We start from the raw sequence: 27,576 nt of genomic DNA, 5'->3' as shown, positions 1-27,576 counted from the left end.
AGCGGCCGTTAGAATCACCGGTTTCTATACATGGGTTTCAAAGACGTCACTTCCGCTATGCCCGCCGCCATATTTGGGACCGGTCACAGCTGCGCGCCCTGTTTAAGTCGATGGTGACAGCAGCTACAACTACCAGAGGAAGGCCAACAAAACGCTCTCAGAAGGTTCACAACAAGTTTATAATATATCTTGGATATGTGGTGCTGTTAGCCGTTTCAACAGTCGTCTGAACTTCAAATTTATTTGATTTATTTGAAAATATTATGAATTCTAGTAGCTGTGTTTCGGCGTGTTACAGGATGAACAAATTCACGACACCAGCTGACTACATTACTTAGTTCAAGTACATGCGTGCATGATTTTGTGCAAATATAAGTTGTAATTTTATGTATAGCTTGTATAAATATATATGAATTACCATAGGATGTGTCCTGTTGAGTTAATTAACCTTCTAGCAAAGCGCTTCAGTTTACGGGTGTTCATTCAGCGCGCGCAGCTCAAATAATACTGTTATCAAAATGAATCTGTTATTGATGTTATTGTATACAAAAAAAAAAATCTGTTATTGTTCATGATCCTTATTATTAATCAAACTATGTGTTGATGAAAATAATACTAGAATATAAGAGCTAGTTATTAAAAATAATGCATTCGTTTTCTAAAAGAAATATTAAAGTTTTAATAATACTGTGTAGTAACGTTAAACATTTTAATGACTTAATCATTGCTGTTTGAGCTGCGCACGCTGAAGCTGAAGAGAATAAAAAAAACCATAAACTGAAAGTTAATTAACTTTCAACTTTTTAATTAATCAACGGAACACATCCTATATAAAATAATCCAGATATTAATACAAAATAAAAATAATATTACAACTAGTATTTGCACAAAACCACGCACAGATGAACTTGAAGTAACCTCATTGAAACTCCGAAACACAGCAAATAAGCCCAAATAATTCACAACGTTATTTTACAAGTATATACGATTATAATATCATGTATAAGAAGACAGTCCCAATCATATTAATGTTTTGTCTTACTTTTTGAGCGCTCGCACTGAAGCTATAGATGATCATCAGCTCTGTGGGTTATTTACCTCAACGAAACACATCCTTTATGAGAATAATCAGATATTTATACTTAATAAAATTAATAAGTTTTATCTGTACAAAATGACGCGAATGCACAAGTGAAGTTTGAACAAGTTATGTAATCAATGTTTAACTCAGTCGACGCGCTCTTACCACAACAACACGCTGAAACAACAACACAGAGAATTCACAACATTTTATTACAATAGTGTCCTCGTTATAAAGTTATGTAAATTACAGTCCCAGCAGTTATTAATGTTGTGCATTGCTGTTTGGCTGCCAGTGGTGTGGTCCCTTCTGAATGAAGCCAATAATTCTGCCGATCTAACTACTTTGGGATCAAATAAATTTGTAGTTCTGACGACTGTTAAAACGGCTAACAGCACCACATATCCAAGATATATTATAAACTTGTTGTGAACCTTCTGAAAGCGTTTCGTTGGCCTTCCTCTGGTAGTTGTAGCTGCTGTCACCATAGACTTAAACAGGGCGCGCAGCTGTGACCGGTCCCAAATATGGCGGCGATAGAATACAGTGACGTCACATGAAACCCATGTATAGAAACAGTCAGACGCGCGCCCCCGAAGAGACGCGCATTTAGGTCTGCGCATGCGCATTAGCTTGATCCAGCCTGAAAAAAATACAGGTTTTTTTGTCATGATTCGAGCGTTTAGAAACTATATTTATGAGTCGGTTGTTGTTAGATTTCATTGGTGATTTCAAATATGAAATTTAATCGTAAGGTTGACGAACAGTTTTGGAGAATCTGATGTTTCCCCATTCAAAGAGATAGGAGCTGCATGATGCCCAGGATGCCCGAGAGGCGTTTCAAAGATGGCCGCCGAGTGAAATGACTTGTCTTAAAGGGACTTTGATAAAGCCTTCATCTTCTATTAGATGCCTGTAATCTAAAAGATCGAGCACTAGACGAATATTTTTGTGAATAGATCTCCCTTTCATAAAACCTGATTGGGAATCGCTTATAATTTTGTGTAAAAATATTTTTAATCTATTTGCATATATTAGGGTAACAATTTTATAATCAGTATTTAATAATGTAATTGGTCTAAAATTATCTAAAATTTTTGGGTCTTTATCAGGTTTGGGTATTAAGGTTATTATACCTTGTTTCATAGTGGGAGGGAAGGTCATACTCTCTGTTGCTTCTTTTACCATAAGCAAAAAGGGGTCTTTTAGTGGAATCCAAAAATGTTTATAGAAGTTAGCAGTAAGACCGTCACACCCTGGAGATTTGTCTAAAGACAGACTGCCTACTTTATCCAACTCCTCAGAAGTAATATCAGCATCACACAGCATTACACAATCATCATCTATTTGAGGAATAAGATGTTTAATATGGTTGAAAAAGGAAGCTGCATCATCTAAGGAAAAAGATGAAGAATACAGGTTACTATAAAAGGAGACAACTTCCTTTGTAATTGAAGCTTGATCTGTTGTTACCTGGCCCTGAATTGATAGGGCTTTAATTGAAAGTCTCTCTTGCCTTCTTTTTTCTAACCGACAGAAATATGAGGTATTCGTTCCCCATCCTCAATCCATTTTGCTCTAGACCCGATAAAGGCCCCTTCAGCTTTACGAAGATATTTTTCATCCATTTTGTTTAGGAGATTTTGTAGTTTCTTTTTATCATTATCAGTAGGTGATGTTTTATTATGATATATATTTATTTCTTTGATAATATTACTTTCATATAATCTATTACTTTTATTGAGTGTTTTCCCAAATTGAATTGAATATTCTCTGATTTTAAATTTAAGGAATTCCCATTTGGAAGTGTAGGATATTATCGATTCATCAGACATCACATTAGAGACTATGGCTTTAATATCTTCATTGAATGATTGGCATTTTAATAAACTAGAATTGAATTTCCAATACCCTTTATTCCTTGAACCATTGAAAATCAGTTTAATAACAGAGTGATCTGTTAGGGGGGCTGCTGACATACAGCATTCGGTGATAAAGTTTACAACAGAAACTGAAATTAACCAAAAATCTATTCTCGATTTAGCTGTGTCGTTTGGTTTAAACCAGGAATATTGTTTAGTGTTAGGATATTTGAAGCGCCAGGGATCCAATAAATCATGAGTGCGGCAAAAGTCAGTTAAAACAGGGTTACAGGAGCTGAGATGACCTCTGGAAGGATGTCTATCAAGCCATTCACTGTTAACCATATTAAAGTCACCCCCCATTATTATGATGGCAGTTGGATAAATGAGTTTAAGGTTTACAATGACATTTGAAATTTCTGAAGCCAATTGTCTGTTTTGAAGTACACTTATTAAAACCATAAATATTGATCAGAATAAAGAAGCAATCATCCATATTCAGAACACAAATTAGCCAGTGACCGTCATTGCTAAATCTAGATGTCACTACTTTTCCAGGTGAATTACAAAACAAAATAGCGAAGAGAATACAAGATGATGATGAACGAAGATGATCATTAATGACATAATTTTCATTTTTGGGTGAACTAACCCTTTAAGTATTCTTAACAGATGTTATTGTTTTTCATTGCATCCTCAAATGCAGCTGGATTTGATGTTGACGAGCTAATTCAATATAATCTTATAAAGTACAATTACTAATGTACTATAATAATTATTTTTTATTATATGTTTTGTCAGTTGCATTTGGAGCTTCATTCTTCTCATAAAATGAAATGTAAACAATAAAAGTTTATAGCCTAACTGTTTTGTTTTCGGCCCAATAAATAAAAATAAAAAAAAAAAAAACATTGATGGGAATTTGTTTATTATTATGATATATTTATAGTTTGAAAATAATATTCCAAAATGTTTAAGAACTCAGAGTAGAAATTAACTAGTGCATGAAAAAGAAAGAAGATATGCCGGGGGAGGGGGTTCACTGAGGAGTGGTCACACCATGCATGTACAGATGTGCTCGTGCAGTGGGATTGTTGCCTCGCGCACCGATGCACAGTAAGTACACGCGCTTCATTCTTGTATGCAGAGGCATTAAGCTGCATAGTGTTGTTGGAAATATCGGAGTTTTTTTTTAAGTAAGAGGTGCGGGGTTGTCGTGTGTGGAGAGGTATGAGAGTTTAAGGTAACTTTTATATCAATATTTATTTTTCGGGAGTTAGTGTAATATACTCCTATAATAAATAATAATTGTAATGAGAAGATTTAATAATGCCATAACAGTTTGGTATTTTTCTGATTTTCAATTATATTTTGTTTCAAAATCAAATGTGGGGAAAATACTCATGGAAGATGCTGAAAAAGCAGAAAAATGTTATGAGGTCTGTTGATATGTGGTTAATAAACCTGAAATCAACATATAGGCTACATTCAACCGACGTTGGGGGGATATGTAGGCCTATGTCCCATGCTTGCATGAATATAATGCATTTGCTTGTTCAGGAATGCTCTAAGATAATCCATTAACAGGAATTTCCTTCAGCTCTGAAGGCTTGCATAGCAGTGTCGCCAATCAGATAAGAGCCGGGTCTGATTTGGAAATGAGGGGGAAATGAGTGTTGTGGCAACAGTTCCTGAGGCACATGACTGAAACTTCTCGAAATATATTAATATACAAAATATATTCTTCATCTGTAAGGTTTGTTATTTTGAGTGGTGACTAGAATGATCCTAATTGGTAACTAAGGTGTTCAGAGGAGCTTCTAATGTGTTTGCTTGTTAGTTAGTTAATTTGGTGTATGAAGGCAAAAAGAACATAATTGCACATCTGGAGATTTAGTTAGAGATGATCATATCCATATGCTCTATTCTGTCATCATGCTTGATCAAACAGAAAACATGAAACCATAGATTGTTTATGGTATGTAACATGCAGCTGTGGGTCTGTTTGTAAAATAAGTCAGAGTAATTAAAAGAGTATTAAACCCATGTGTTTACCATTTGTTGCCATTGCCACATGTCTGTCAGTAATTTAACTTTTGCCATTGGGGAATACAGTCCTGGTCGAGGTCCAGATTGCACCATTACCAAGGAAAGTAACTCTGGATTGGAGCCAGATCTAGTGCATGGAGTTTAAAAGTTTGGTTTTGACTTACATTTTTCTTATTCTCTGTGACTTCATCCATATTGTTTATATTATACAACTATAGCATAGTGGCACAATATTCCTGTATCTCCCTTGTCACTTGTGTGCCAATGTTTATTTTTCATGTTCAGAGGTGTAAAGTCCAGGTGTCAGAAAGTAAAAGTCCTGCCATATGTTTATTCCACCCATGAACTCAGCCAGCTGATTTCACTAATTAGTTCTACCTCCTGGCTGAAAAACTGTGCTAATTAGCAAATCCAGGTGATTGGAACAAAATACTGAGGAGGACTTTTACTTTCTCAACCTGGACTGTTCCATGTTCCAGTGGTGGCATGCATGATAATGGTTTTTGATGCCTGATATAGTGGCGTGTTACCTATTTCCAAAATCACTTTATGACTTTATGACAAATTTTTAATGTTGTTTATATGTCTATGCAGTGTTAGTAAAATGCTTTAAGACAAACCATGTGCAAATTCATGTCAACACTTTAGCAATATGGTGGGTGTATCATGATGTATATTACGATGTTATGATAAACTATAAGCCTTTCTCCACTGACATTCTGAGTTGTTCAAAGCGTTTGTGAGAATACTGATTGTTAGAAGGCAGCTGTCTGACTCTGAAATGGCGAACGGTAATATGGTTTGTGTAACATTAGCAACACATTATTAGCAGCTGTTTGATAACATAAGCAAAAGGCTTATCATATATTAATTACCGTTATGTGTCCAATGTTATAAAGAGCGATACCATTGCGCTGCGTTAAGCTCAGTAAGTCGATCGAGTTCATCACCGAAATGGCGCAAGCGAGTGGAGACCGGGACAATTTGCATATTCATTGATCCGTGTATACTAAATAAGGCAAGGTTGTAGAATTATATTCAAGCTATTCTAAGGCATGAAGAAAATTTTTTTTCACAGGAAAAAATGTTTAAATATGTAATTTTGGTGATTAAAGATGAGTTTTAAGGGATAAAATTATTGACAACATGGAGACTTTAAAATCAATCAATCAATAATACATAACATAATGATGAGGGACTTGGTATAAACTCCTTTACTGTTAAAAAATAAAATAATCATAACCTAAAAGAGCTGTCTAAATGCAATCAGTTACTCATGTTAGAGAAATATTGTAATGGGATGATTTTATCCATTTGATATGTTGTCGTAATAATATTTGTGTCAAACATGGCCTGACTTCTGAGATCATAAGCCAGGAAACACGCTTGAAATTAATGTGCACTCAAAGATTTGCCTCAGTGAGGTGACCTGTCATGACCTCTCTGGCTTTGGTTTTCTCAGTCTGTCAACTCTTTCTTCACAGTTTAATCACTACCATGTGCACATTATTTGATCCCCCTTTCCTGATACCCTTAAATATATGGGCCCCACAACAGATTTTTCACTCAGTGTATTTGTTCTCGCAGTTGGGTTTAAAACTCTCTATGGAAAGTTTGGACATTATTTGTTTTTCTGTTCTGTTCTTTTTATCAAAACTGTTGACTTGGCATAAAACATGCATAAAAAATGAAATTTTCTTTTTGTGTGGTTTAGTGTGATTACCAGTTTGCAGTGAATTCGAGCAACAAAATGATAAGAGAAGTATTTGGAATCTAAATGTGCAGACTTTATTTTGCAGAAGTTTTTATGTAAGTTACTAAAATAAGTAAGATATTTTTTTCTTTGTGATGAAAAACATCTTTTTGCTTTTAAAAAACCCAGATTTGTCAGAAATGTTCTTAATTTTCCTCTTCCTTTATACTTAGGCAAAGTGTTTCAAGCAGTGGATCACATCAAAGCAACTGTACAGCTCATGATTACTTCAGGATTACTGAAAGAAGATGTTTGGCAGCAGATGCAAATAATTTGAATAAACAACTCAATAAAATACATATTAATGCATATAATATTAATCTTTCTTAAATCTTAATGCACAGCGTGCCTAGGTTATCTACTCCTGGTATAGGGAGTAATAGCATAGTGAAACACAAGATATAAAAACTTCAAAGGCTATTTTTGGGAATTCTGGCGGAAATTCTTAATGAAAGACTTCTGTTAGAGAGAATTTAGTAATAAAGCAATTCACTCTGTTAGAGCGCCTGGAACTGACATGGACACCATGTGTCTCTCATGAAGACCATTTTATTTAGTATGAGAGAAAAAGAGCAGAATACAGATTAGATGCGATTTCCTTTGAGCTCTTGCTTTGGGACGGCGGGCACGTTTGTGACTTTGTCTGCGTAGGTCATTTGTACCGCTCACAAACATGAATAGAGATAGATAGAAGCAAACAGACACAGATTGGCTCACAGATGGGAATGTAACTGAATTTGATTAATAAAAAAGAACAATAAAATTTATTGAGCTTTATTGAGCCCAATATAGTAATGTTTCACCAACCAGTGGCGTGAGTTAGGGTGTAACTATGTGCTATTTGACAAATGGCCGCTGAGGGGCAGTGTTTGAAACCTGTTTGCAAACAATGTTTGTTTGGTGGTGCCACTACTGCCATCTGGAGTCAGAGTGTGGCATCACATAAAGGATAGAAATGATCTAAACATTTATTACATTTTGTATTTATTTTTGCTTCTTTAACAGAATAAGATAAAATCTTAGCATCTGAAATCATTACATGGGACTATGGGAAGTCTGACATTTATGTGGTTGTTGAATCACAATGTGTTCGTTGGGTCATTAAGGTTTGAGGTTGTGTTCTTCATGCCAATAACAGACTGGTATTCCTTTCTTCTCACCACATGAAAGAGTTTGTGTCTAGGGCAATGAGAGCTTGATGGTCTAGACAGGCCCTCATCTGACCTTAAATTTCACAGCTGCTCTGCATGTGAAACATGCTCTATGCTGTCAGTCCAACACAAACATTTCTCAACAGGATTGAGAATAACCACTTTTGTTTACCCTTAATGGTAACAGCAGATAATTTATTTGGTTGTTTTTATGTTTTCAGTTCATTTGGGTAGCAGACAAACTGACAGACACATTTCAGCACAATTGTTACGCTTTACTTCATTTTGACATTTTTATCTGAATAACATTTGTGCGATTTATTCAATCAGAAGAATTTATGATTAGTGGATCTAATTTTTTGACAATGTTTATTAGTGATCTGGGAACTAATCGCATAGAATGTATTACAACCCGAATTCCGGAAATGTTGGGCCGTTTTTTTTAAATTTGAATGAATTGAACCCTAAAAGATTTTCAAATCACATGAGCCAATATTTTATTCACAATAGAACATAGATAAAATAACAAATGTTTAAACTGAACAATTTTACAATTTTATGCACAAAATGAGCTCATTTCAAATATGATACCTTCTACAGGTCTCAAAATAGTTGGGAAGGGGGCATCTCCTCTTCTTTTCAAAACAGTGTGAAGACATCTGGGCATCGAGGTTATGAGTTTCTGGAGTTTTGGTGTTGAAATTTGGTCCCATTCTTGCCTGATATAGGTTTCCAGCTGCTGAAGAGTTTGTGGTCATCTTTGACATATTTTTCTATATAGATGAAAGATCTGGACTGCAGGCAGGCCAATTCAGCACCCAGACTCTTCTAAAACAAAGCCATGCTGTTGTAATAGCTGCAGTATGTGGTTTTGCATTGTCCTGCTGAAACACACAAGGCCTTCCCTGAAATAGACGTCAGCTTCCTTTTTACATGATAGAGCTTTAGTTGGCATCTGCAGATGGCACAGCGGATTGTGTTTACTGACAGTGGTTTCTGAAAGTATTTCTGGGCCCATTTAGTAATGTCATTGACTCTGCCTCTCAAAGACATCCCTTTTATAGCTAATCATGTTACAGACCTGATATCAATTAACTTAATTAGTTGATAGATGTTCTCCCAGCTGAACCTTTTCAAAGTTTCTTGCTTTTTCAGCCATTTGTTGCCCCCGTCCCAACTTCTTTGAGACCTGTAGCAGGCATCAAATTTGAAATGAGCTCATTTAGTGGATAAAAGTGTGAAATTTCTCTGTTCAAACATTTGTTATGTTATCTATGTTCTATTGTGAATAAAATATTGGCTCATGTGATTTGAAAGTCTTTTAGTTTTCATTTTATTCAAGTTTAAAACACGTCCCAACATTTCCAAAATTCGGGTTGTAATTTATTTCTTTAAAAATTCCATAAATAAAATAACATTTACCGGTGTTATCTTGCAACATTCATTTCTGTTTTTTTTTCTTCTGTTAAGGCTTCCGGGACGCTTAGACAATGGGGAAGGCACAGGCATTTCTTTCTGCTTTATTCATTACATCATATTTCCTTGTAAGCACTGCACAGCAGTCAGGTAAACACTTTCCAGAAAAATACATGCTATGACTAATTTACGGAATAATATGAGGCAAACTATGTTTTTATAATGAATTATATAACAAAGGTTTGTTTTTGGCTATTATTATTCTTTAAAAAAGGAATAGTCTTCTAAAGCCATACAAAATAATTTAAGTCACTTTTGGATAGATTATTATGGCCAAAATCCCACAGAAAATGTAATTGATACTAATGCTGAATGTTTTGTACTTTTAGTGTTTTCGACCAGTTAGAGAATCATTTATGTAATAATTTATATTGTGATTTTTGATCATATTTTTTCTACCGTTCAAAAGTTTGGGGTCAGTAATATTTTTCTTTTTGAATGAAACTAATTATTTTCTTCAGCAAGGCTGCAATTAATTTAATAAAAATGTCAGTAAAGATTTTTACGTTGTTACAAAACAATTTCTATTTAGAAAAAATTCTGTTCCTTTTAACTTTTTTTTTTCATCAAAAATCTTGATAAAATGTATCATCGTTTCCCCAAAAATATTATATAATAATAATATAATATTGATAATAATGTTTCTTAAACACCAAATCAGCATATTAGAATGATTTCTGAAGGATCATGTGACACTGAAGACTGGAATAATGGTTTATATATATATATATATATATATATATATATATATATATATATATATATATATATATATATATATATATATATATTATATATATATATTACTGTAGTTTATTTATACTGTATTTTAAATTGTAATAATATTTCAGAATAGTACTATATTTACTGTATTTTTGATCAAATAAATGCAGTCATGGTGAACATAAGAAACTTCTTTCAAAAGCATGAAAAAATCTTACTGACCCCCAGAATTATAAATGTGTCATGTATGACTATTATATATGTCTAGATTGTCATGTGTTGTCTATTGTACTCTCATTAATAGATTGCCTGGATGAAAAACCGCCATATGATATTGTATTCCTTGTGGATAGTTCTAGCAGCATCGGCACTAAAGACTTCCGGGAGGTTAAGACGTTCATGCACACTTTTGTGGATGGTTTGGATATTGACGCTAATAATGTACAAGTTGGCCTTGCTCAATTCAGCACCGATACCTACAAAGAGTTTCTGTTGGGGGACTATGCAAACAAAGCAGATCTAATTAGGAAAATCGATAACCTTCCATACCGAACAGGAGGCACGCTTATGGGAAGAGCCATGAATTCCCTTAAGGACAGTTATTTCACTAGTGCGGGTGGAAGCCGTATCAATGAAAAAGTGCCTCAGATTGTTATGGTGATCACAGATGGAGACTCAACCGATGATATAAAGGGACCTGCCAGAGATCTGCAACAGAAGGGTATTATTATCTTTGCTATTGGTGTCGGTCCCACCAATATGACTGAGTTGAAGGCTATAGCCAGCACCCCACCTGAGCGTTTTGTGGTTAATATCGACAATTACCAAGCACTGCAAGGACTGACAACCACCATGAAAGAGATAGTCTGTATCTTGATGAGGGATCAGGGGAAAGGTAAGTTAATGAACTCTGTTCATAAAAGTCAACAAGTCTGTTTACATCTGATATCTAAATCTGTCTCTGGTGATCTAATCACAAGTGGTCATGTGAGATCTAAGTTTAATTTTAGTTTAAGTTTTAGTAATTTTGTTTATTGTATTAGTTTTTTTTGTTTGTTTGTTTTTTAAAAAGTTCTATATAGCTTTGATAATTTTTTATTTTGGTTTTAGTAACTTTAGAATTTCAAAAAAAAAAAAAAGCATGAGATCCCACCCTCCCTTCAGAGTGCTTTCCAAAGCCACGCCTCCTTCAAAAAACACAAACGCACACAGCAGAGTCTGCAAAGCATCGCAAGAGATGGTGTTAAATTACCTCATGTCTCAAAGCACATAATATTAGAATAAAAATGAACATAAACAACTTACAGAGCTCCTGAGACTGAGAACGTGAACAGCGTGTTGCCATCTCCTAATTATGTGAACACAGCATAAGTTTATTTTATTTCAGGAGGAAATACAAAGTTCTTGCATGAAACTCTAGATGGCACTGGCTGATAGGTCCTTAACTCATTTGGTAGCGATCACATTATTATCTACATAGCACAGCTGATTGGTTGCTGTGGTATCATGCTAAGGCTACTGTAGCTAATGTACTTCTTAATAACCCCGATTTAAAAAAAAAAAAAACCTCACCCGTAGTATTAATAATCCTGAAGACACTGATTAGCTGGTTAAGATGTTTTTGATTAGGGTTGAAGCTAAACTCTGCACTCCAGGACTAATATTGCCCATCCATGTTATAGAGATACGAAGTTAAATGGCCAGTAGGTGGCGGCTAGTTACTGTCTTTACGAGTGAGTCATTCATTCAAACGTCTTGTTCAAATGGGTATACACTGCTGTGTTGCTCGGAGACAAGCTATATTGATTGCTATATTGATTTATACAACAGCTCAATAAACATTTGCAATCAATAATAGGGAAAACACTCTTGCTCATGTGATTGCTTAACTTTATAATTTTATCATCTCAGTGCTAAAATGTGATAAAATGTATAAACCAACACCCTTGTCAATGACATACTGTACATGGAAGACAAAATCTATGAATCTGTTTATAGGAAAAAAGTACATGACAAAATATAGAGACAGTTTACAATTACAAGCAATATACAATGATCTAAACAACTGCGATGGCATATCTTACTTTAACTGTAATTCACAAGAAGATATATTAGGCTTCATATGTTATATTCTCTTCTGCAAAAGACAGGAATTGAAGAGACAACAAGCAAGCATATTATTATTGTATGAATACTAAAAATATCTAACAGTAATATAACAGGTATAGATGAGCTAGGCACACATAAGAGTGATGTTGTGAGGCCGCTGCATAGTGGCAGTTGCGTTTCGCGGTGCCATGTCTGGTGGTAGGTGCATTAAAGGTGAATATAACAGTGATGGATCGTCAGGCAGGCACAACTGTGACAGGATGTCGTTAAGATGGTGAATTTAACAATAAAAGATTGTCCAGGTAGACGTATATACCGGTGACAGGTCGAGTTGCAGGCACATATACAGTATAACGATGTCATGCCACAGAAAGATTTTACCCCAGCTCGGAAATTGCCTGCTGTGACGGTTATCTTATATTGATGAGTGTGAGCATCAGTAGACATGAGTCACATTAAAGTGATGTCATCTCCCTCTCTTCGATCGATTAGCTAGAGGAGGAGCTGTCAATCTACAACTAGTGGACCAATAGTGACGCTTTAGCCCGCCCTAATTTACATGAAACTCAAACTGCAACATTTGGAAAAGCAAGAGTAGAACGTAGAAAGAACAGCAAAGAGAAAAACAGCACAAGCATACAAAAGAGTAAAATATGAGCAGAAAATGTAAGAGAGCACAAAGTACAGAGTAATAAAATCAAGGAAAACTTTCAAGAACACACAAACACAAGTTTAAGATTTGTGCAATATCATTTTAAAGTTTTTGATTCATGCTGGTTATTTTTTTAAATGCACTTTTAATTTTTCTATTCTTGATTACTATATTTTGATCCGTGACCAAGTTGTTTGGTATTCTGGGGCCGTATTCACAAAACATCTTAAGGCTAAAAGTAGCTCCTAGATTTAGGAGAAACTCTTAAAAATAATGGGCGTGTCAGTCCTAATTTTAGGAGTCCTAAATTTTTGCTCTAAGAGTATTTCACAAAGCATTTTAGTGCTAAAACTAGCTCCTAAATCTGTGAAACAGAGACACTGTACACTGTACACCCAAAGACACTGTACACCCTTGAGACAATAGCGATAGAGCCTTAGGTGCTCAACTTTTTCTTCATAAATGCAATACATTTTGATTTATTGATTTGAATATAGATTTTGAGATGGCAAAAATAAATCTTTAACAAATAAATAAACATTGTCTGATTACCTGTGGCATTGGTTTTCATGAGTTCACATTTACAAATGATTGAATAGAGTAAAAAAAAAAATTAAATAAGCATGTTTGGTGTGCTGTCCAAGGGGATCGAGGGCTCCGAGCTTGGAATTTAGCCCAAACACAAAGTTCTCCCCGTATCCCCAGCCGAGAGTGAGGGACGGGTTGGTGGAGGGATGCAGAAAACTGTCAAAGTAACTATAGGCGAGTCAGCTCTCGTCTGTGTATATATTCCTCCTCTCGAGCTGATTAGAAAGACCGTTTGAATGTGTTTCTCCCAAACTTTGTTTATAAAACGTAATTTGTCGCTTGCATTCTCTTGAGATGCAGACATCCAAGAGGCGGACAATTAATTGTATATACTTTAATTAGTTTTAATTAGTGACACTTAGCCTACATTTTAAAACCTTTATTAGAATATTTTTATTAAAAATATTTATTTGAATAGGGCAACATTTGTATTTTAAAACCTTTATTTCTAATATGGAAATATGACACCTTATTCTACAATATTTCTATGATTAAATCGCTGACTCCTCCCCCATCAGCCAATCACTGTGTGGATACTCCATAGCAACGAGGTCAACCCCGCCCTTACTCTTAGCTTAAGACTTCTCTCTATTCCTTAGTAAAAGTTTGTCTCAGCAGCTTTGTGAATAGATTTTAAGAAAAAACTCTTAGCTAAGAACCTTTACTGCTATTTAGGAGAACTCTTAGTGGTAAGATAAAATGTTTTGCGAATACGGCCCCTGATCATTTTGCATTATTTGTTTCAATTTGTGCAATATGATTAGATGGGAATGTAACCCTATAGTAGGCGGGTTCGCGTCCCGCTTGGAGCGGGCAGGTGTGAACTGGAGGGGCTACACTTACACTTACACATTCTGCCAAGTCCAAATACATTACATTGCCATATCCATTACTATGCCAATCCCTCCGAGAGTTGTCATGACAGAACTGTATTTAGCTAAATAGATAAAAAAAAAGTAGCACAGTGGAATGGAAAAAAACATGTTCTCTGATCATTGATACAGGCAACAACAGAACATCTAGATTGTTTATCACGTAGGTGAGACATTCTTGTGTTTCCACTAGCTGCTGTAGCAGCGAGGAGATAAACATGGCAGACTGTGTACAGCAAACTCAGGGGAGGATCTAAGCTAAAAGGGCAGATTCCGTCACCAGTCATGGACGGGGCCTGTTACATTGTGAAAAAATAGGCGTGGATGGATTAACATTATAGGGTGGTTGCTTACACAAATATATGTTCAATCATGTAAAAGTGAATTTTGCATAATGGGTCCCTTTTAAACTTACTCATTTCAGCAATATTTGTCATTTTCATTTAAGTAAAAAACAGTATTTTTATTAAACAATTAAAAAAAATAAGAATTTACATTTACACCAAGCATGCCAAAGAATCTTAATTAAGTTTTTATTTAAAAGGTTTTTTGTTTGTTTGTTTTTTGTCTGAGCTGTGGCAATAGTGGGCTGTATTCATGCTCAATTACATGTAAAAATCCTAAAAAAAAAAAATATATATATATATATATATATATATATATATATATATATATATATTTGTTTTTTTTTGTAAACATGCACTATGTGTTGGACCTTTGTCTTCATGTCCCTTGTCAGCATCTTGTGCATGACAAAGCATTCTTAAATGTGTTTTTAAAAGCATTCTGTGTTAATGGCCCCTTATTGACTTTTATCTTATCTTCGAGAAAATGATCATGACTGCTGATGGTGGTTTACTGTGTAATACATTTCATATTCATATATATGCAAATACATAAAATAATTGTTGGTTCTTCATTGTTTCTCTGTTTCAGCTCTTTCCCCAAAGTTTGCTGATATATTTGTCCTTGTGGATAGTTCTGCCCAGAGGAAGACACAGCAGATAAGGGATCTTCTCACCCGACTGGTTGAGCAGCTCCAAGTGGGCGATGCATCGCATAAGATCGCGGTGGCTCAGTTTGGCGAGGATGTTGTCAACCATTTTATGTTCAATGACTACCAAGACACGGATAAAGCCATAGAGTACATAAATCGGTTCGAGCCCAGGCCCAGAGGAGAGCGAAAAATAGGAAAAGCCATAGATTTTGTTCACGATTATATTCGTAACACAAAGTCTGGCAGCAGAATTACTGAAGGCTACAAGCAATATCTGCTAGTGCTGAGAACAGGGAACTCATACGACTCCACTGTGAGGGCCATACAAACAATGAAGAATGAGGATGTGAAAGTTATTGATATCAGATTTGAAGCAGATTTACGATACCTGTCACCTTCTATAAATGATATCTATGTTGACCGGATTGCTGCAATTGATAATGTTGTTTCAGACATCATAAACATGATTCAGGAAACAGAAATTCTCAATGTTACAGGAGGTTAGTTTGCCTTAGATTGCCTTTATTTTAACTATAATTATGAATTATAGGTTATTAAAGGTGCATTAAGTAAGTTTGACATAAGAAATAGTGGGTCATGCCCCTCATAGTGGATATAATGTTAAGATCATGACAATATTTTGCAGTTCAACCAGATCAAACTTCAACTCAAACTTTGATATTTACCAAAAAATATTAACAGAGCAGTGCACACAGGATACAACAATTCTAAAAAAAAACAAAAACAGTACATGACATGACCTATTTACGTTGACCTATTTATGTAAGTCAGCATTATAACGAATACTATGGTATTCTGAACATTGCCTTAAAAATTTTATTACTTCATGCACTTTTGAATTTTCTTCATTACTGTTCAATTTTACCACAATATTTTTCCACTAGTTTACATATATTAATGAATTTCTATTGTCTTCGAACAGACTGCACATCAGCCCAAGTGGCGGATATTGTGTTTATTGTGGATGAATCGGGAAGTATCACCACACCCAACTTTGATCTGATGAAACGCTTCCTCGACCGCACAATTAGTGGTCTAGAGGTGAACCCTGAGAGTGTGAGGGTGGGATTGGTACTTTACAATGATAGACCCAGTGCTGAATTCTACCTGGATACATTTGATAACAAGAATGACATTCTGAACTATGTTAAAATCATACCATACAGAGGCGGAGGAACCTCAACAGGTGCAGCCCTGAAGTTTGCTATGGACAATCTCTTTACTAAGAACAGGGGCAGCAGGAAATATCTTGGTGTTAAGCAGATTGCTGTTGTCCTCACTGATGGCAAGTCACAAGATGATGTAACCGCCACAGCTGCTGAGCTGAGGCGCTCGGGAGTCACTGTATATGCCCTTGGGGTGAAGGATGCTAGTGTGGAGGAGCTCATAAAAATTGCATCCCACCCTGAAAGGGAGTTTGTGTTCAATGTGGAAAGTTTTCTGATGCTTGGTTCACTGGAGAAAAAACTAAGAAAGAGCCTTTGTAAGGTTGTGGTCGATAGAGGTTTTGACAAGAACGATAAATTCCTCCTAAAACAAGGTAAACATAAGTAAATGTGTGATAATGAGTTAAATTTGTCATGAGTTAAAAGTTCATCATGCATGCTACACTTTAACTTCCTACATTGCTGAAGCATGACATAGGGGGAGTGCGGGGCACAAGGTAACACCTTTTGACTTTCTCAATTTGTGTAAATTCACTTGAGAGTTTTTATTTTTTTCCCACATTAATTTCCCACATGTCCAGTACAATTATGTGGTTTTGTTTCATTAATACAGTGTAACTTTTTTCTTGATTTACCCCGAAAGAGTGGAAGTGAAATGTGACAACATGCCCCATATGTGGGGTACACTGTAACACGTGAGGGGCACAATGTAACATGCCCATACAACAGCTTAAAATGTTATCTGATCTAATCAAGAAATATACAAGACAAACTAAAATATTTTGTCAATAAAATACAATTATTAACTTTTTTACGGAAGAGGATTAGGGCCAAGCAATAATAAAAAAATAAAACCATCTCGAGATTAAAGTTGTTAAATTTCGAGAAAAAAGTCGAAATAAAATGTTGAGAATAAACTCCTTAAATTACGAATTTGTTCTCATAATTTAACAACTTTTTTCTCGCAATTTAATGACTTTATTCTCAACATTTTATCTCAACTTTTTTTCTCGAAATTTAACGACTTTTTTTCTCATAATCTAACGACTTTTTTCTCGTAATTTAATGACTTTATTCTCAACATTTTATCTTGACTTTTTTCTCGTAATTTAACGAGTTTATTCTCAACATTTTATCTCGACTTTTTTCTTGAAATTTAACAAGTTTTTTTCTCGTAATTGTAATGCAATTATACTTTTTTTTTATAATAAATAAAAAAATTAATAATTGTTTGACAACAAACACCGCAAAACACAGCTATACAACCTAGTTATACATATACAAATATAATAATAATTAATAATTTCTGAACATCTCATTGTTTCTCAATAGAATTAATAAAAGTATAGAATAGAATGGCATAGTTCCAATAGGGGCAAATTGTAACGCAGTGTTACAACATGCCCCACCTGCGCAACTGTACTTTTGCTATGGTTGCTATAATGTTCAGTAATATCTTCCAAAGATTTTTCTCGAGTGTCTATAGTGTTGATATGGCAACTAGTAAATACACTAAGTTTGATCATGCTGGCATGTATGGAAAGTTTTAAACCATGTCTGTTACAACTAACCCCACGTTACTTTGTGCCCCGCGCTCCCCCTATCAATGTGTTTGTTTGATGTGACTGCTGATAAATTAGTTCAGCTTGAAATGAAATTTCACCCTATCCATTTTCTAAATCTGTGTTATCAGTCTTATTTAGAATGATTAAGTATACATGAGTATATTTCATTTAAAAAAAAAAAAAAAAAAATAGTATTTACCTCATAATTGTTCATTTAATGAAGCTTCTCTCTGGTAATGTAGTAATAAATGTAATTTATTACTTTTTTCACACTTTTTTATTGTATAACACAGTTAGCTTTACAGAGTTTGTGCTGAATGTTATGCTTTAGTTCATAAAAAAATTGAGTCTGTTACAACAGCCTTTGTTTTCCCCTACTTATAATTTCACGTAATTCAATTCTCACTTTTAGGATGTCTGAACACAGAGGAAGCAGACATTTATTTCTTGTTGGATCACTCTGTCAACACTCGCGCCGACTTAGAAGATGTGAAGACATTTATCTTGGGCTTCCTGCAAACATTCAACATCGGACCAGATCAAGTACGCGTGGGAGTTGCTAAAGTCGACCATGTTCCGACTCTACAATTCAGCCTGATGAAGCACAAAAACAGAGCCTCTTTAGAAACAGCTGTGAAGAACATCATTCGACCTAGTGGAGGCACAGAGACAGGCAAAGCACTAACTTATGTGGCTAATCTTTTCAATCAGGCTAAAGCATCCCGTCCGACTAAGGTGCAGGAGATTCTCATTGTCATTACTGATAAGAAATCACTAGATGACGTGAGTGAACCAGCGGCAGAGCTGAGGATTCAAGGTGTTTCAGTCTATGCCGTTGGAGTTCAGGATGCCAGCCAGGATGAGCTCTTGATGATGACGAATGATGAAACGAAGAACTTCTATGTGCCCACCTATGATGCCCTGAATTCCATCAACAGTGAAATTGTCACACATATTTGCTCACAAGAGGGTAAGACTAATCAATCATAGATATACTGCAACAAAGAAACAAATTATTTGTCTGTTTTTGACTGGATTAAAACAAGCTCAATTTAGACAATCACATTGAAAGTTTAACTAAAGATACACTACACATTCAAAACTTTGAAGTCAGATTTTTTGAAAGAAATAAATGATTATATTTAACAAAGATGCATTAAATTGATTAAAATTGACAAATGTTACAAAAGATTTCTATTTCAAATAAATGCTCTTTTCAACTTTCTGTTTATCAAAGAATTAAAAAAAATTATCACTGTTTCCACAAAAATATAACTGATTTCAGTATTGGTAATAAGAAGAAATGTTTCTTGAGCACCAAATCAGCTTATTACAATGATTTCTGAAGGATACATATATATGTATTAAAACAAGTTTTTAGAAAACTTATTTTAAATTGCAATAATATTTCATAATAATAATGTTTTTACTGTATTTTTGATCAAATAAATGCAGCCTTATAAGAAATTTGAATTATAAACATTCAAAAATCCTTCCGAGCCAAAATTTTGAATAGTTGCTGATATTGTTTGACAACCAGTCTTATCTTACACAATTTATATTATCAGTTATTTTATTTTTAATTCTAAGTATGTTATATTTACTGCAAAACAAGAAGAAAAAACTCTAAATAATTTTTTCTTTTTTTTTTTCTATCTTTTCTTTCTTTAGCCTGCAAGAACAGGGTGGCCGATATCATGTTTTTGATTGATGGTTCTTCTAGCATTTATGGCCCTGACTTTGAATCAATGAAAACTTTTATTACCAAAGTTGCAAATGGTACCGTTATCGGCAAAGAAAATGTGCACATTGGCGTGGTTCAGTATAGCGATAATCCAAGGAATGAATTTGCCCTGGATCAGTTCTATGACAAAGATAATGTAGAGAAAAAGATAAAGAACATTGCACAGATAGAAGGGAACACATACACAGGAAAAGCACTCTCGTTCATTTCAAAGTATTTCGATGCACCCAGCGGTCGGCCTGATGTTCCACAGTTCCTCATAGTTATCACAGATGGGGAAGCTCATGATGCTGTCGCCCAGCCTGCCAAGGTCATCAGAGACAAGGGTGTCAGCATCTTCTCAATAGGAGTGGGCGATGCAAACGCCACACAGTTGTGGGAAATCAGTGGAACTCGAGAAAAAGTGTACGTGAAGAAGAATTTTGATGCACTCCAGTCCATAGAAAAAAACCTCCAATTCAAGCTCTGCAGCCCTGAGACAGGTGAATCTTTAAATGTTACTAAAACGCTACTGTATGCCACATATATTGCACATCTCTGCTGAAAAGTAAGTAAAAGTTTTGTACGCTGTTTATTCAAGGTTTGGCAAAATTTAGAATTGATTTCTTTCATTTCGTTAATTGGAATGTGCATTCCACAGGAAGTTGAATTAGAATTTGAATTGGATTGAGAGGAAGTGGAATTTGCTGATTTATAATTCCAAGAAATGCAACAGGTTTTCCACATTGGTTAATTAATTGAGTTAAAGTGAATTCATTAAATGTACATGTTTGTATAAATTAAGTATTCAATTCTTTAGGTTTATTTTGTAAACAGTTTTAAACTTTCAGACAAGACTTCAGAGTTTATCTTGATGAACATTCTAGTTAAAAATATATATATTTTAATTTATTTTAATTATATGAATTTTACTTCCTTAAATTCACATTTGAATTGCAATTCTGCATCCTGTTAGTTACCCATTTAAAATTCACTAAATTCAATCATTTTGGGATGCCTTTCCCAAAGCAAACCGTGGTCATAAGTTCCGTCGTTACCAATAGAGTTCATTGGGACTTACGACCATAGTTGGCTAATGATGCTTTCGGTAAACGCACCCCTGGTTGAATAAAACTTTTTGCTGGTGAACAACAAAGCAATGACCAGCATCAAGCAACCACGAGAATAAACCAAGTTGGACCAGTAATTCATGCTGGTTTAAGCTAGTCTTGGTGTACATGATACCTTTTTGGAATATCAATAACTTTTTGTCATTTTACCTGTAGGTTGTAAGAGCAAACAGTTGGCAGATGTGATCTTCTTGGTGCAGTGCACCAGACGGATTCCTTTTCAAGATTTTGAAATCATTAAAAACTTTTTAATTTCCGTGGTGAACAGCACACAGATTGGGGACAGTCTAGTTCGCTTTGGTGTTATTGTCTACTCAGACACTCCGAATCAATTCTCTTTAAACCAGCACATCAGTAAACGTCAGGTACTGGAGGCCATAACAACCTTGAAGTCCCCAACTGGAAACAGAGATACAGCGGAAGCTCTTGGATACTCGCTTGCTTATTTCGATGATGAACATGGTGGGCGCCCGAAACGAGGCATCCCTCAAATGCTATTCGTGATCACGGACGGTGATGCTAGAGACCGAGAAAACCTACCTGCATGGGCTGATGAGTTTGCAGCCAACCAAATAAATGTGTATGGAATTGGAGTGGCCAGAGCTCAAGATAGTGAGCTGGAGATGATAACCAAGAACAAAAACAAAATCTTCCATGTTGACAATTACAGGGGCCTTCAGGATCTGCAGAAGAACATCTCAGCAGTGCTCTGCAGTGCAACCAAACCAGGTAAGAGCTTTTTCTTCAGATCTTAAGAACTTTAATGACTTATTTAGATTTATCAGTATGATCAGTACTGGATCGTCTCAGTTTGATTATTCTGTCTTGCAGCATGCCGGAACGAAGCAGCTGACCTGGTGTTTCTGATTGATGGATCTAAAAGCATCAGCGATAAGTCATGGAATACTATGATTACGTTCTTGCTAAATGTTATGAACAAACTCCGTATTACTCCAGAACATTTTAGAATCGGTATAGCCCAGTTCAGCAGCTCTTATCAGAAAGAGTTCTACTTGAATGAGTATGAAGATGTAGATGGGGTGAAATCAGCAATTCAAAGAATCAGGCAAATGAAAGGAAATACACTCATTGGAGAAGCTCTGCGTAACGTTGTGGAATTCTTCCAGGAAAGCAAAGGGAGTCGCAAAAAGAGTCGCGTACCACAGAATCTCGTACTCATCACTGATGGCGTTTCAGCAGACAAAGTGAACAAAGCAGCTGAAAATCTTCGACGCATCCAAATTAAAGTTTTTGTGATTGCAATTGGGGCTTTCTCGTTGCCACAGCTCAGCTATATCGCCGGGTCACCGGATAGGTTATTCACGGTGCAGAGCTTCAACCACCTTAAACTGGCAACAGCACCATTTGTTGATTCCATTTGTGATGCACCAGCAAGTGAGTAGACGTGTCAGTATTTCTGTGTGTGATATTACATTTTAGCACGTTGAAACACCAACTAGAAATACTGTATACTTGTAGCATATTGGATATGGGCTGATATTAGATTTTTTTTTTTTAATTTATTGGTCGACACCAAATTAAATTGTAGCACATTGAAAATAATCTGGAATATACCTTCAAGAGAAACCAAACTAGAACGCACAGAATTTTGGTACCATATTGATTATTGGATGACATTATTATTATTATTTTTTTTTTTTACTTTATTAGTTGATATTGATAGAACATTGAAAATAACCTGGAATACACCAAACTAGAATTCACAGTATATTGGTACCATATTGGTTACTGGCCCATATTAGAGATTTTTTTAATTGGTCGACAAAAATCTAAATTGTAGCATGTTGAAAATAACCTGGAGTTTACCTTTAAAAGAAACACCAAACTAGGAATGCAAAGTATATTTATACCATACTGGTTATAGGTCAGTATATATATTTTTTTTTACTTCATTGGTTGATATTGATATTTAATTATGCATGTTTGTGTCTTCAGTTTTTACATTTATCTTAATTATAACTTAAAGTTCCAATAACAAGTAATTTACTGTTAAATGTAATCTTTAGCAAATATCTAAATAGATTTTTCATACTGCACATTATAATGTTGTGATACCTAAATTCACTTGTAGCATTTAGAACGATTGATTAAAGTTTTTTAGGTTTTATTTTTGATTAAATTAGACAAAATAGGATAGAATTTTATTATCAGCCACTTATTAGCCATGGTATGAAAATAATTGTTGGTTTATGAATTTGAGCATTGATAGCATTCAACTTATCCTTATTATAACACATGAATTCTATTTCTCTTTGTATAGGTTGTACTGTTGACATTGGCATCGGATTTGATAACTCTCGCACCAGTTCAAGTTCTCGATCAATCTTTAAAGACCAGAAAAAGCTGCAGGCCTACCTGCCTGAGATCATCCGCTACATTTCAGTTGTGCACAAGTTGTGCTGTGTCACCCAACCAACCCTCAATACCAATGTAGGCTTTCGATTGGTTGATGCTACTGGAAGGGAGCTGGATGATTTTTCCTTCGAAGAGTACAATGAAGGTGTGGTACAAAAAGTGATGGCACTGCAGACTTCCCAATCTCTGAAATTCAACACCCAGCTTTTACGCTCTTTTGAGGAGAAGTTCAGAGCTTCCACTTCTTATGTAAAGGTGAGTATAGCAGTAACAAAACCAACCATATCTGAAAAAATACACTAATTGACCAGGCTGTAATTTCTTAAAGAGATAGTTCACCCAAAAATGAAAATTCTGGCATTAATTAGTCCAAATTTTCTGAAGAGACACGATCGCTTTATATGATAAACAGATTGAATTTATGCTTTCATTCACATATAAACTTTCATGTTTGCTTGATGTGCGAGAACCAATGAGGTTCATTCTCTTGTGTTATGCAGCACCTTTGAGATTCTGCAACAACCAATGAGTTTTGTACTTGCGTGTCAAGCAGGTTCAGTTTAGCTTCTGTTTTTGTTTGCTGATCAATGTTTATTTGTAAATAAATGCCTAAATTAAATCTGTTCATCATATAAAGCGATCGAGTCTCTTCAGAAAATTTGGACTAAACCATTAATTTCATATGGATTAGTTTTATGATCTCTTTATGAACTTTTTGAAATGTCAAAGTGGTAATTGCATAGCTGTCAATGGAGGGACAGAAAGCTCTTCGATTTCATCAAAAAGATCTTCATTTGTGTTCTGAAGATGGACAAAAGTCTTACGGGTTTGGAACGACATGAGGGTGAGTAAATAATGACAGAATTTTCATTTCTGGGTGAACTATCCCTTTAAGGATACCACTGGAATTGATAGTGTTACTTGACTTTATGATGCATAGATATACATTATGATAGACAGAGACCGACCAACCACTATAAACCAACCTGAACCAACATGGATATTCATATTCAGAAACTTGATATTTTTATCAAGGAAGATTTATTTATTTATTTTTTTTTTCTGTTCTTAGGTGCTGATCATCTTTACAGATGGGTTGGATGAGCCTGTTGATAACCTTCTGCCTGCTGTCAAAAACCTCAGGACGAGTGGTACAGTGACATTTAATTTCTTCAGAAACTCTTTACTTTGTTCAATAACTTTTCAACAAAAACAACTTCATACTGTGCAGTTACAGTATGTTAAACTTTTCCAGAAGAGCCCGGTTCAAATTAAAGGCTAATTATGTTTGCTAAAATTCCTTTTGTTATATACACAGGTGTAAAAGCACTGCTGACTGTGGCGTTGGATGGATTTAAAAGCACTGCTGACCTGCAGAGACTGGAGTTTGGGCGAGGGATGCACTACAAGAATCTTCTCTCTATCGGCATGCAGAATGTGGCCAGTGTCATGCAGAAAGAGATTGTAAGTCAGTTTAAATGGCAATAAACCAAATCATAGACAAAAGGATGACACTTTGAGAGCATTTTTACTGCTAAGAGAAATGTATTATTTGTCATATGAAATAAACAGTATTGAAGCAGATTAGCTGCCTTATGGTTTGTCTTAGTGATCACAACAGTGTTTTGACTGCTGTGTAAATAAATGGCTTCCTGTGGGTGGGAGTGTGAGGCTCTCTAAGAGGAAAGGGAAATTTGAGTTTTAAAGAGTGCTAAAGAAGGATATCAGGATGTCAAGTGCCTGGTTTAACATGTCATTTTGTAACATAAAACACCTTCCTCTGAGTTTTTCTCTTTCGATTACTTTCTTCCAATTCGCAGGATACAATTCTCTCAAGGGAGTGCTGTAACGTGTTGTGTAAATGCATTGGTCATGAGGGAGCACGTGGAAATCTGGGTCGTCCAGGGTTTAAGGTGATAAGAAGACTTATGACTGAAGATTGAACAATATGTGAAAATGCAGATAAGTGTTTAATTTGTCTTACTGTACTGCTGATCAGGGGTTTCCCGGAATGAGCGGGCTTCCTGGTTACCCTGGAGAAGAAGGAGGGCCTGTAAGTTCTTCAATTTACATTTATAATATTTTTATTGACTTTCATGAGACAATGCCCTTTGAGCTGTTGGTGGTGTTTGTGTTCATAAAGTGGTAACACATTTTGTTGTAATAATATTACACTTCTATTTCAAATAAATGCTGTTCTTTTGAAGTTTCTATTCATTAAATAAAAAAATAAATAAAAAATCAGCAAATTAGAATGATTTCTGAAGGATCATTCAGCTTTGCATCACAGAAATAAATTAAATTTTTTTTAAAAATATATATACATTAAAGCAGAAACAGTCATTTAAATGTTAATAATATTTCACAATATTACTGTTTCTCACTGAATGTTTGATCAAATAATTGCAGTCTTGGTGAGCATAAGATACGTCTTTCAAAATCATTAAAAAACCTTACCATCCCCATACTTTTGAATGGTCATGTATTTGTGAGAAGTACTATTCATTTAGTGTAGAATTATTTTTAAACAATAAAGTCACCTAGTGCACCTTTAAACTATGTAACCTCTTTTAATACATAAATATATAATGAGTATACTAAAATACTGACATCCTGTGACCTTCATGTGCAATGCATGTGTGTTTCAGGGTGAGAGAGGGCTTCCTGGTTTGAATGGAACTCGAGGACATCAGGGATGCATTGGAAGTAGAGGTCTAAAGGTAACAGTGCAATGTGTTCTCTTATTGAGTCTTTGAGTTTTTTTGGGGTGCTGAAACATTGCAACATTAATCTTTGGCTGTTTTTCTGTTCTTCAGGGTGGCAGAGGCTACAGAGGTGACAATGTGAGTACTTTCATAAGGCTATGGACACTGATTTTTACATAAACATTTAAGCTTTGGGGAGAGAGCGAGATGACTCTACTACTTAATTATTACCAGACAGCTGTTATTACCCAGCATCTGTTTTTGGATTACTGTCTTTGATTGTCATCTGGAAAAGGATTGTTTTAGCCTGTGGTTTTTGTTGTTTTTTTGAGGTTGAAAATAATCTAACCACTGTTTTTTATTAATGGCTTGAGTTTCTTTAATCTTCTTACACAGGGAGAGGAAGGAGAAAATGGTTTAAATGGGATAGATGGTGAACAGGTAAGAAAAATATGACACACTTTTAACGTCTAGTGAGTAAACAAAGTACAATATGTAAATAGAATGCAAACTACAATAAAAAATATTTAAAATATATTTTATCTATATAATTTCTTAAATGCTTGCAAGTCTCAATAGTATAACAATGACCTTGCAGCCACACTGAATGCCCAATTGCATAGCAACGCCCTGGCAACCACCCACAACACCTTAGAATTGTGGCAGCAAGCACCACTCACATTTTGTCATGCATTTCTGTTTCTGTTCGTACCTCTCAGGGTGAAACTGGAGCAGCCGGAAGTGCAGGAGAGCGAGGAGATCCAGGCAGCCCAGTAAAATCCATTACACATAATTCTTCTCTATACTTCTCAACAATGATCCACACTGCGTCCGAAATCGAATACTTCCCTGTTATATACTATGCAAAAAACAGTATGCCAAAAGAGAAGTATGTCCGAATACATAGTATTTGAAAAACAGTATGCGAAAAGTCCCCGGATGACCTACTACTTCCGTCACGATTCTGAAGAGCACATGTGATGGATGCCTTACTATCCACGGTAGAGGATTTATGAATGGCAGTGAAGTGACAACTCATGCTGGTAGGTCACGTGACAGTAACAACATGGCGGATGTAGTTCCTACTACGCGTATTCATACTATATAGAGCATACGTTTTTAACGGTCGCAAAGTAAATTCAAATATAGTACCTACTCAGACAGTATGCGATTTCGGACGTAGCACCAGTCTCTCTTTAGTTCTCCAAATTCATTGATTCATTCATATGTATTATTTTCATTATGCCCAAACCACAGGGTTCAAGAGGTATCAGAGGAAGCCCTGGAACCCCAGGAGAACGAGGCCTGAGAGGAGATCCGGTTAGTAGGCTTTAGCTGCACATAATAATCTTAATAGATTACGCACTCAGGTAACACAACACTGTTCATACTGTTTGTGAAAAATGGTGATTTTTCATTTTTTATTGAAAAGCAAATCATTCATATCAAATCAAATCAATCATGCATAATTTTGTTACTTTGTCTAGGTTCCTCTATTTTAAAGGAATGGTTTGCAGCTAACATTCTTTCTTTGTTATCAAATTTGGCAAAGAAGAATATCTCTAGGGCTTTGAAGC

At 35.3% G+C, this 27,576-nt stretch overlaps 1 protein-coding gene across 4 annotated transcripts in view; it reads left to right on the top strand.

Moving 5' to 3' along the window:
• The first annotated feature begins 4,002 nt into the window (after positions 1–4,002).
• Positions 4,003–27,576, top strand: part of col6a4a (collagen, type VI, alpha 4a) — a 48,414-nt gene continuing 24,840 nt past the window's right edge. For 3 of the 4 annotated variants that reach the window (XR_007178977.1, XM_048152480.1, XM_048152482.1), the window contains exons 1-19: positions 4,003–4,059; positions 9,367–9,462; positions 10,400–10,990; positions 15,253–15,813; positions 16,257–16,874; positions 18,478–19,035; positions 19,737–20,291; positions 21,075–21,647; positions 21,750–22,313; positions 23,200–23,549; positions 24,367–24,445; positions 24,613–24,758; positions 25,115–25,207; positions 25,294–25,347; positions 25,943–26,014; positions 26,111–26,137; positions 26,396–26,440; positions 26,719–26,772; positions 27,257–27,319. Coding sequence is in view for 3 of the 4 variants with exons in the window: in XM_048152480.1 (XP_048008437.1) it covers positions 9,387–9,462; positions 10,400–10,990; positions 15,253–15,813; positions 16,257–16,874; positions 18,478–19,035; positions 19,737–20,291; positions 21,075–21,647; positions 21,750–22,313; positions 23,200–23,549; positions 24,367–24,445; positions 24,613–24,758; positions 25,115–25,207; positions 25,294–25,347; positions 25,943–26,014; positions 26,111–26,137; positions 26,396–26,440; positions 26,719–26,772; positions 27,257–27,319 (5,079 nt within the window). In the remaining variant the exon portion in view is untranslated. Of the gene's footprint in view, positions 4,187–9,366; positions 9,463–10,399; positions 10,991–15,252; positions 15,814–16,256; positions 16,875–18,477; positions 19,036–19,736; positions 20,292–21,074; positions 21,648–21,749; positions 22,314–23,199; positions 23,550–24,366; positions 24,446–24,612; positions 24,759–25,114; positions 25,208–25,293; positions 25,348–25,942; positions 26,015–26,110; positions 26,138–26,395; positions 26,441–26,718; positions 26,773–27,256; positions 27,320–27,576 lie in introns of all 4 variants that reach the window. The other variant, XM_048152481.1, reaches the window with a different exon arrangement.

This window comes from Megalobrama amblycephala, linkage group LG13, assembly GCF_018812025.1.
Source record: "Megalobrama amblycephala isolate DHTTF-2021 linkage group LG13, ASM1881202v1, whole genome shotgun sequence".
NCBI lineage: Eukaryota > Metazoa > Chordata > Actinopteri > Cypriniformes > Xenocyprididae > Megalobrama > Megalobrama amblycephala.
This window is presented reverse-complemented; position numbering and strand designations above follow the sequence as displayed.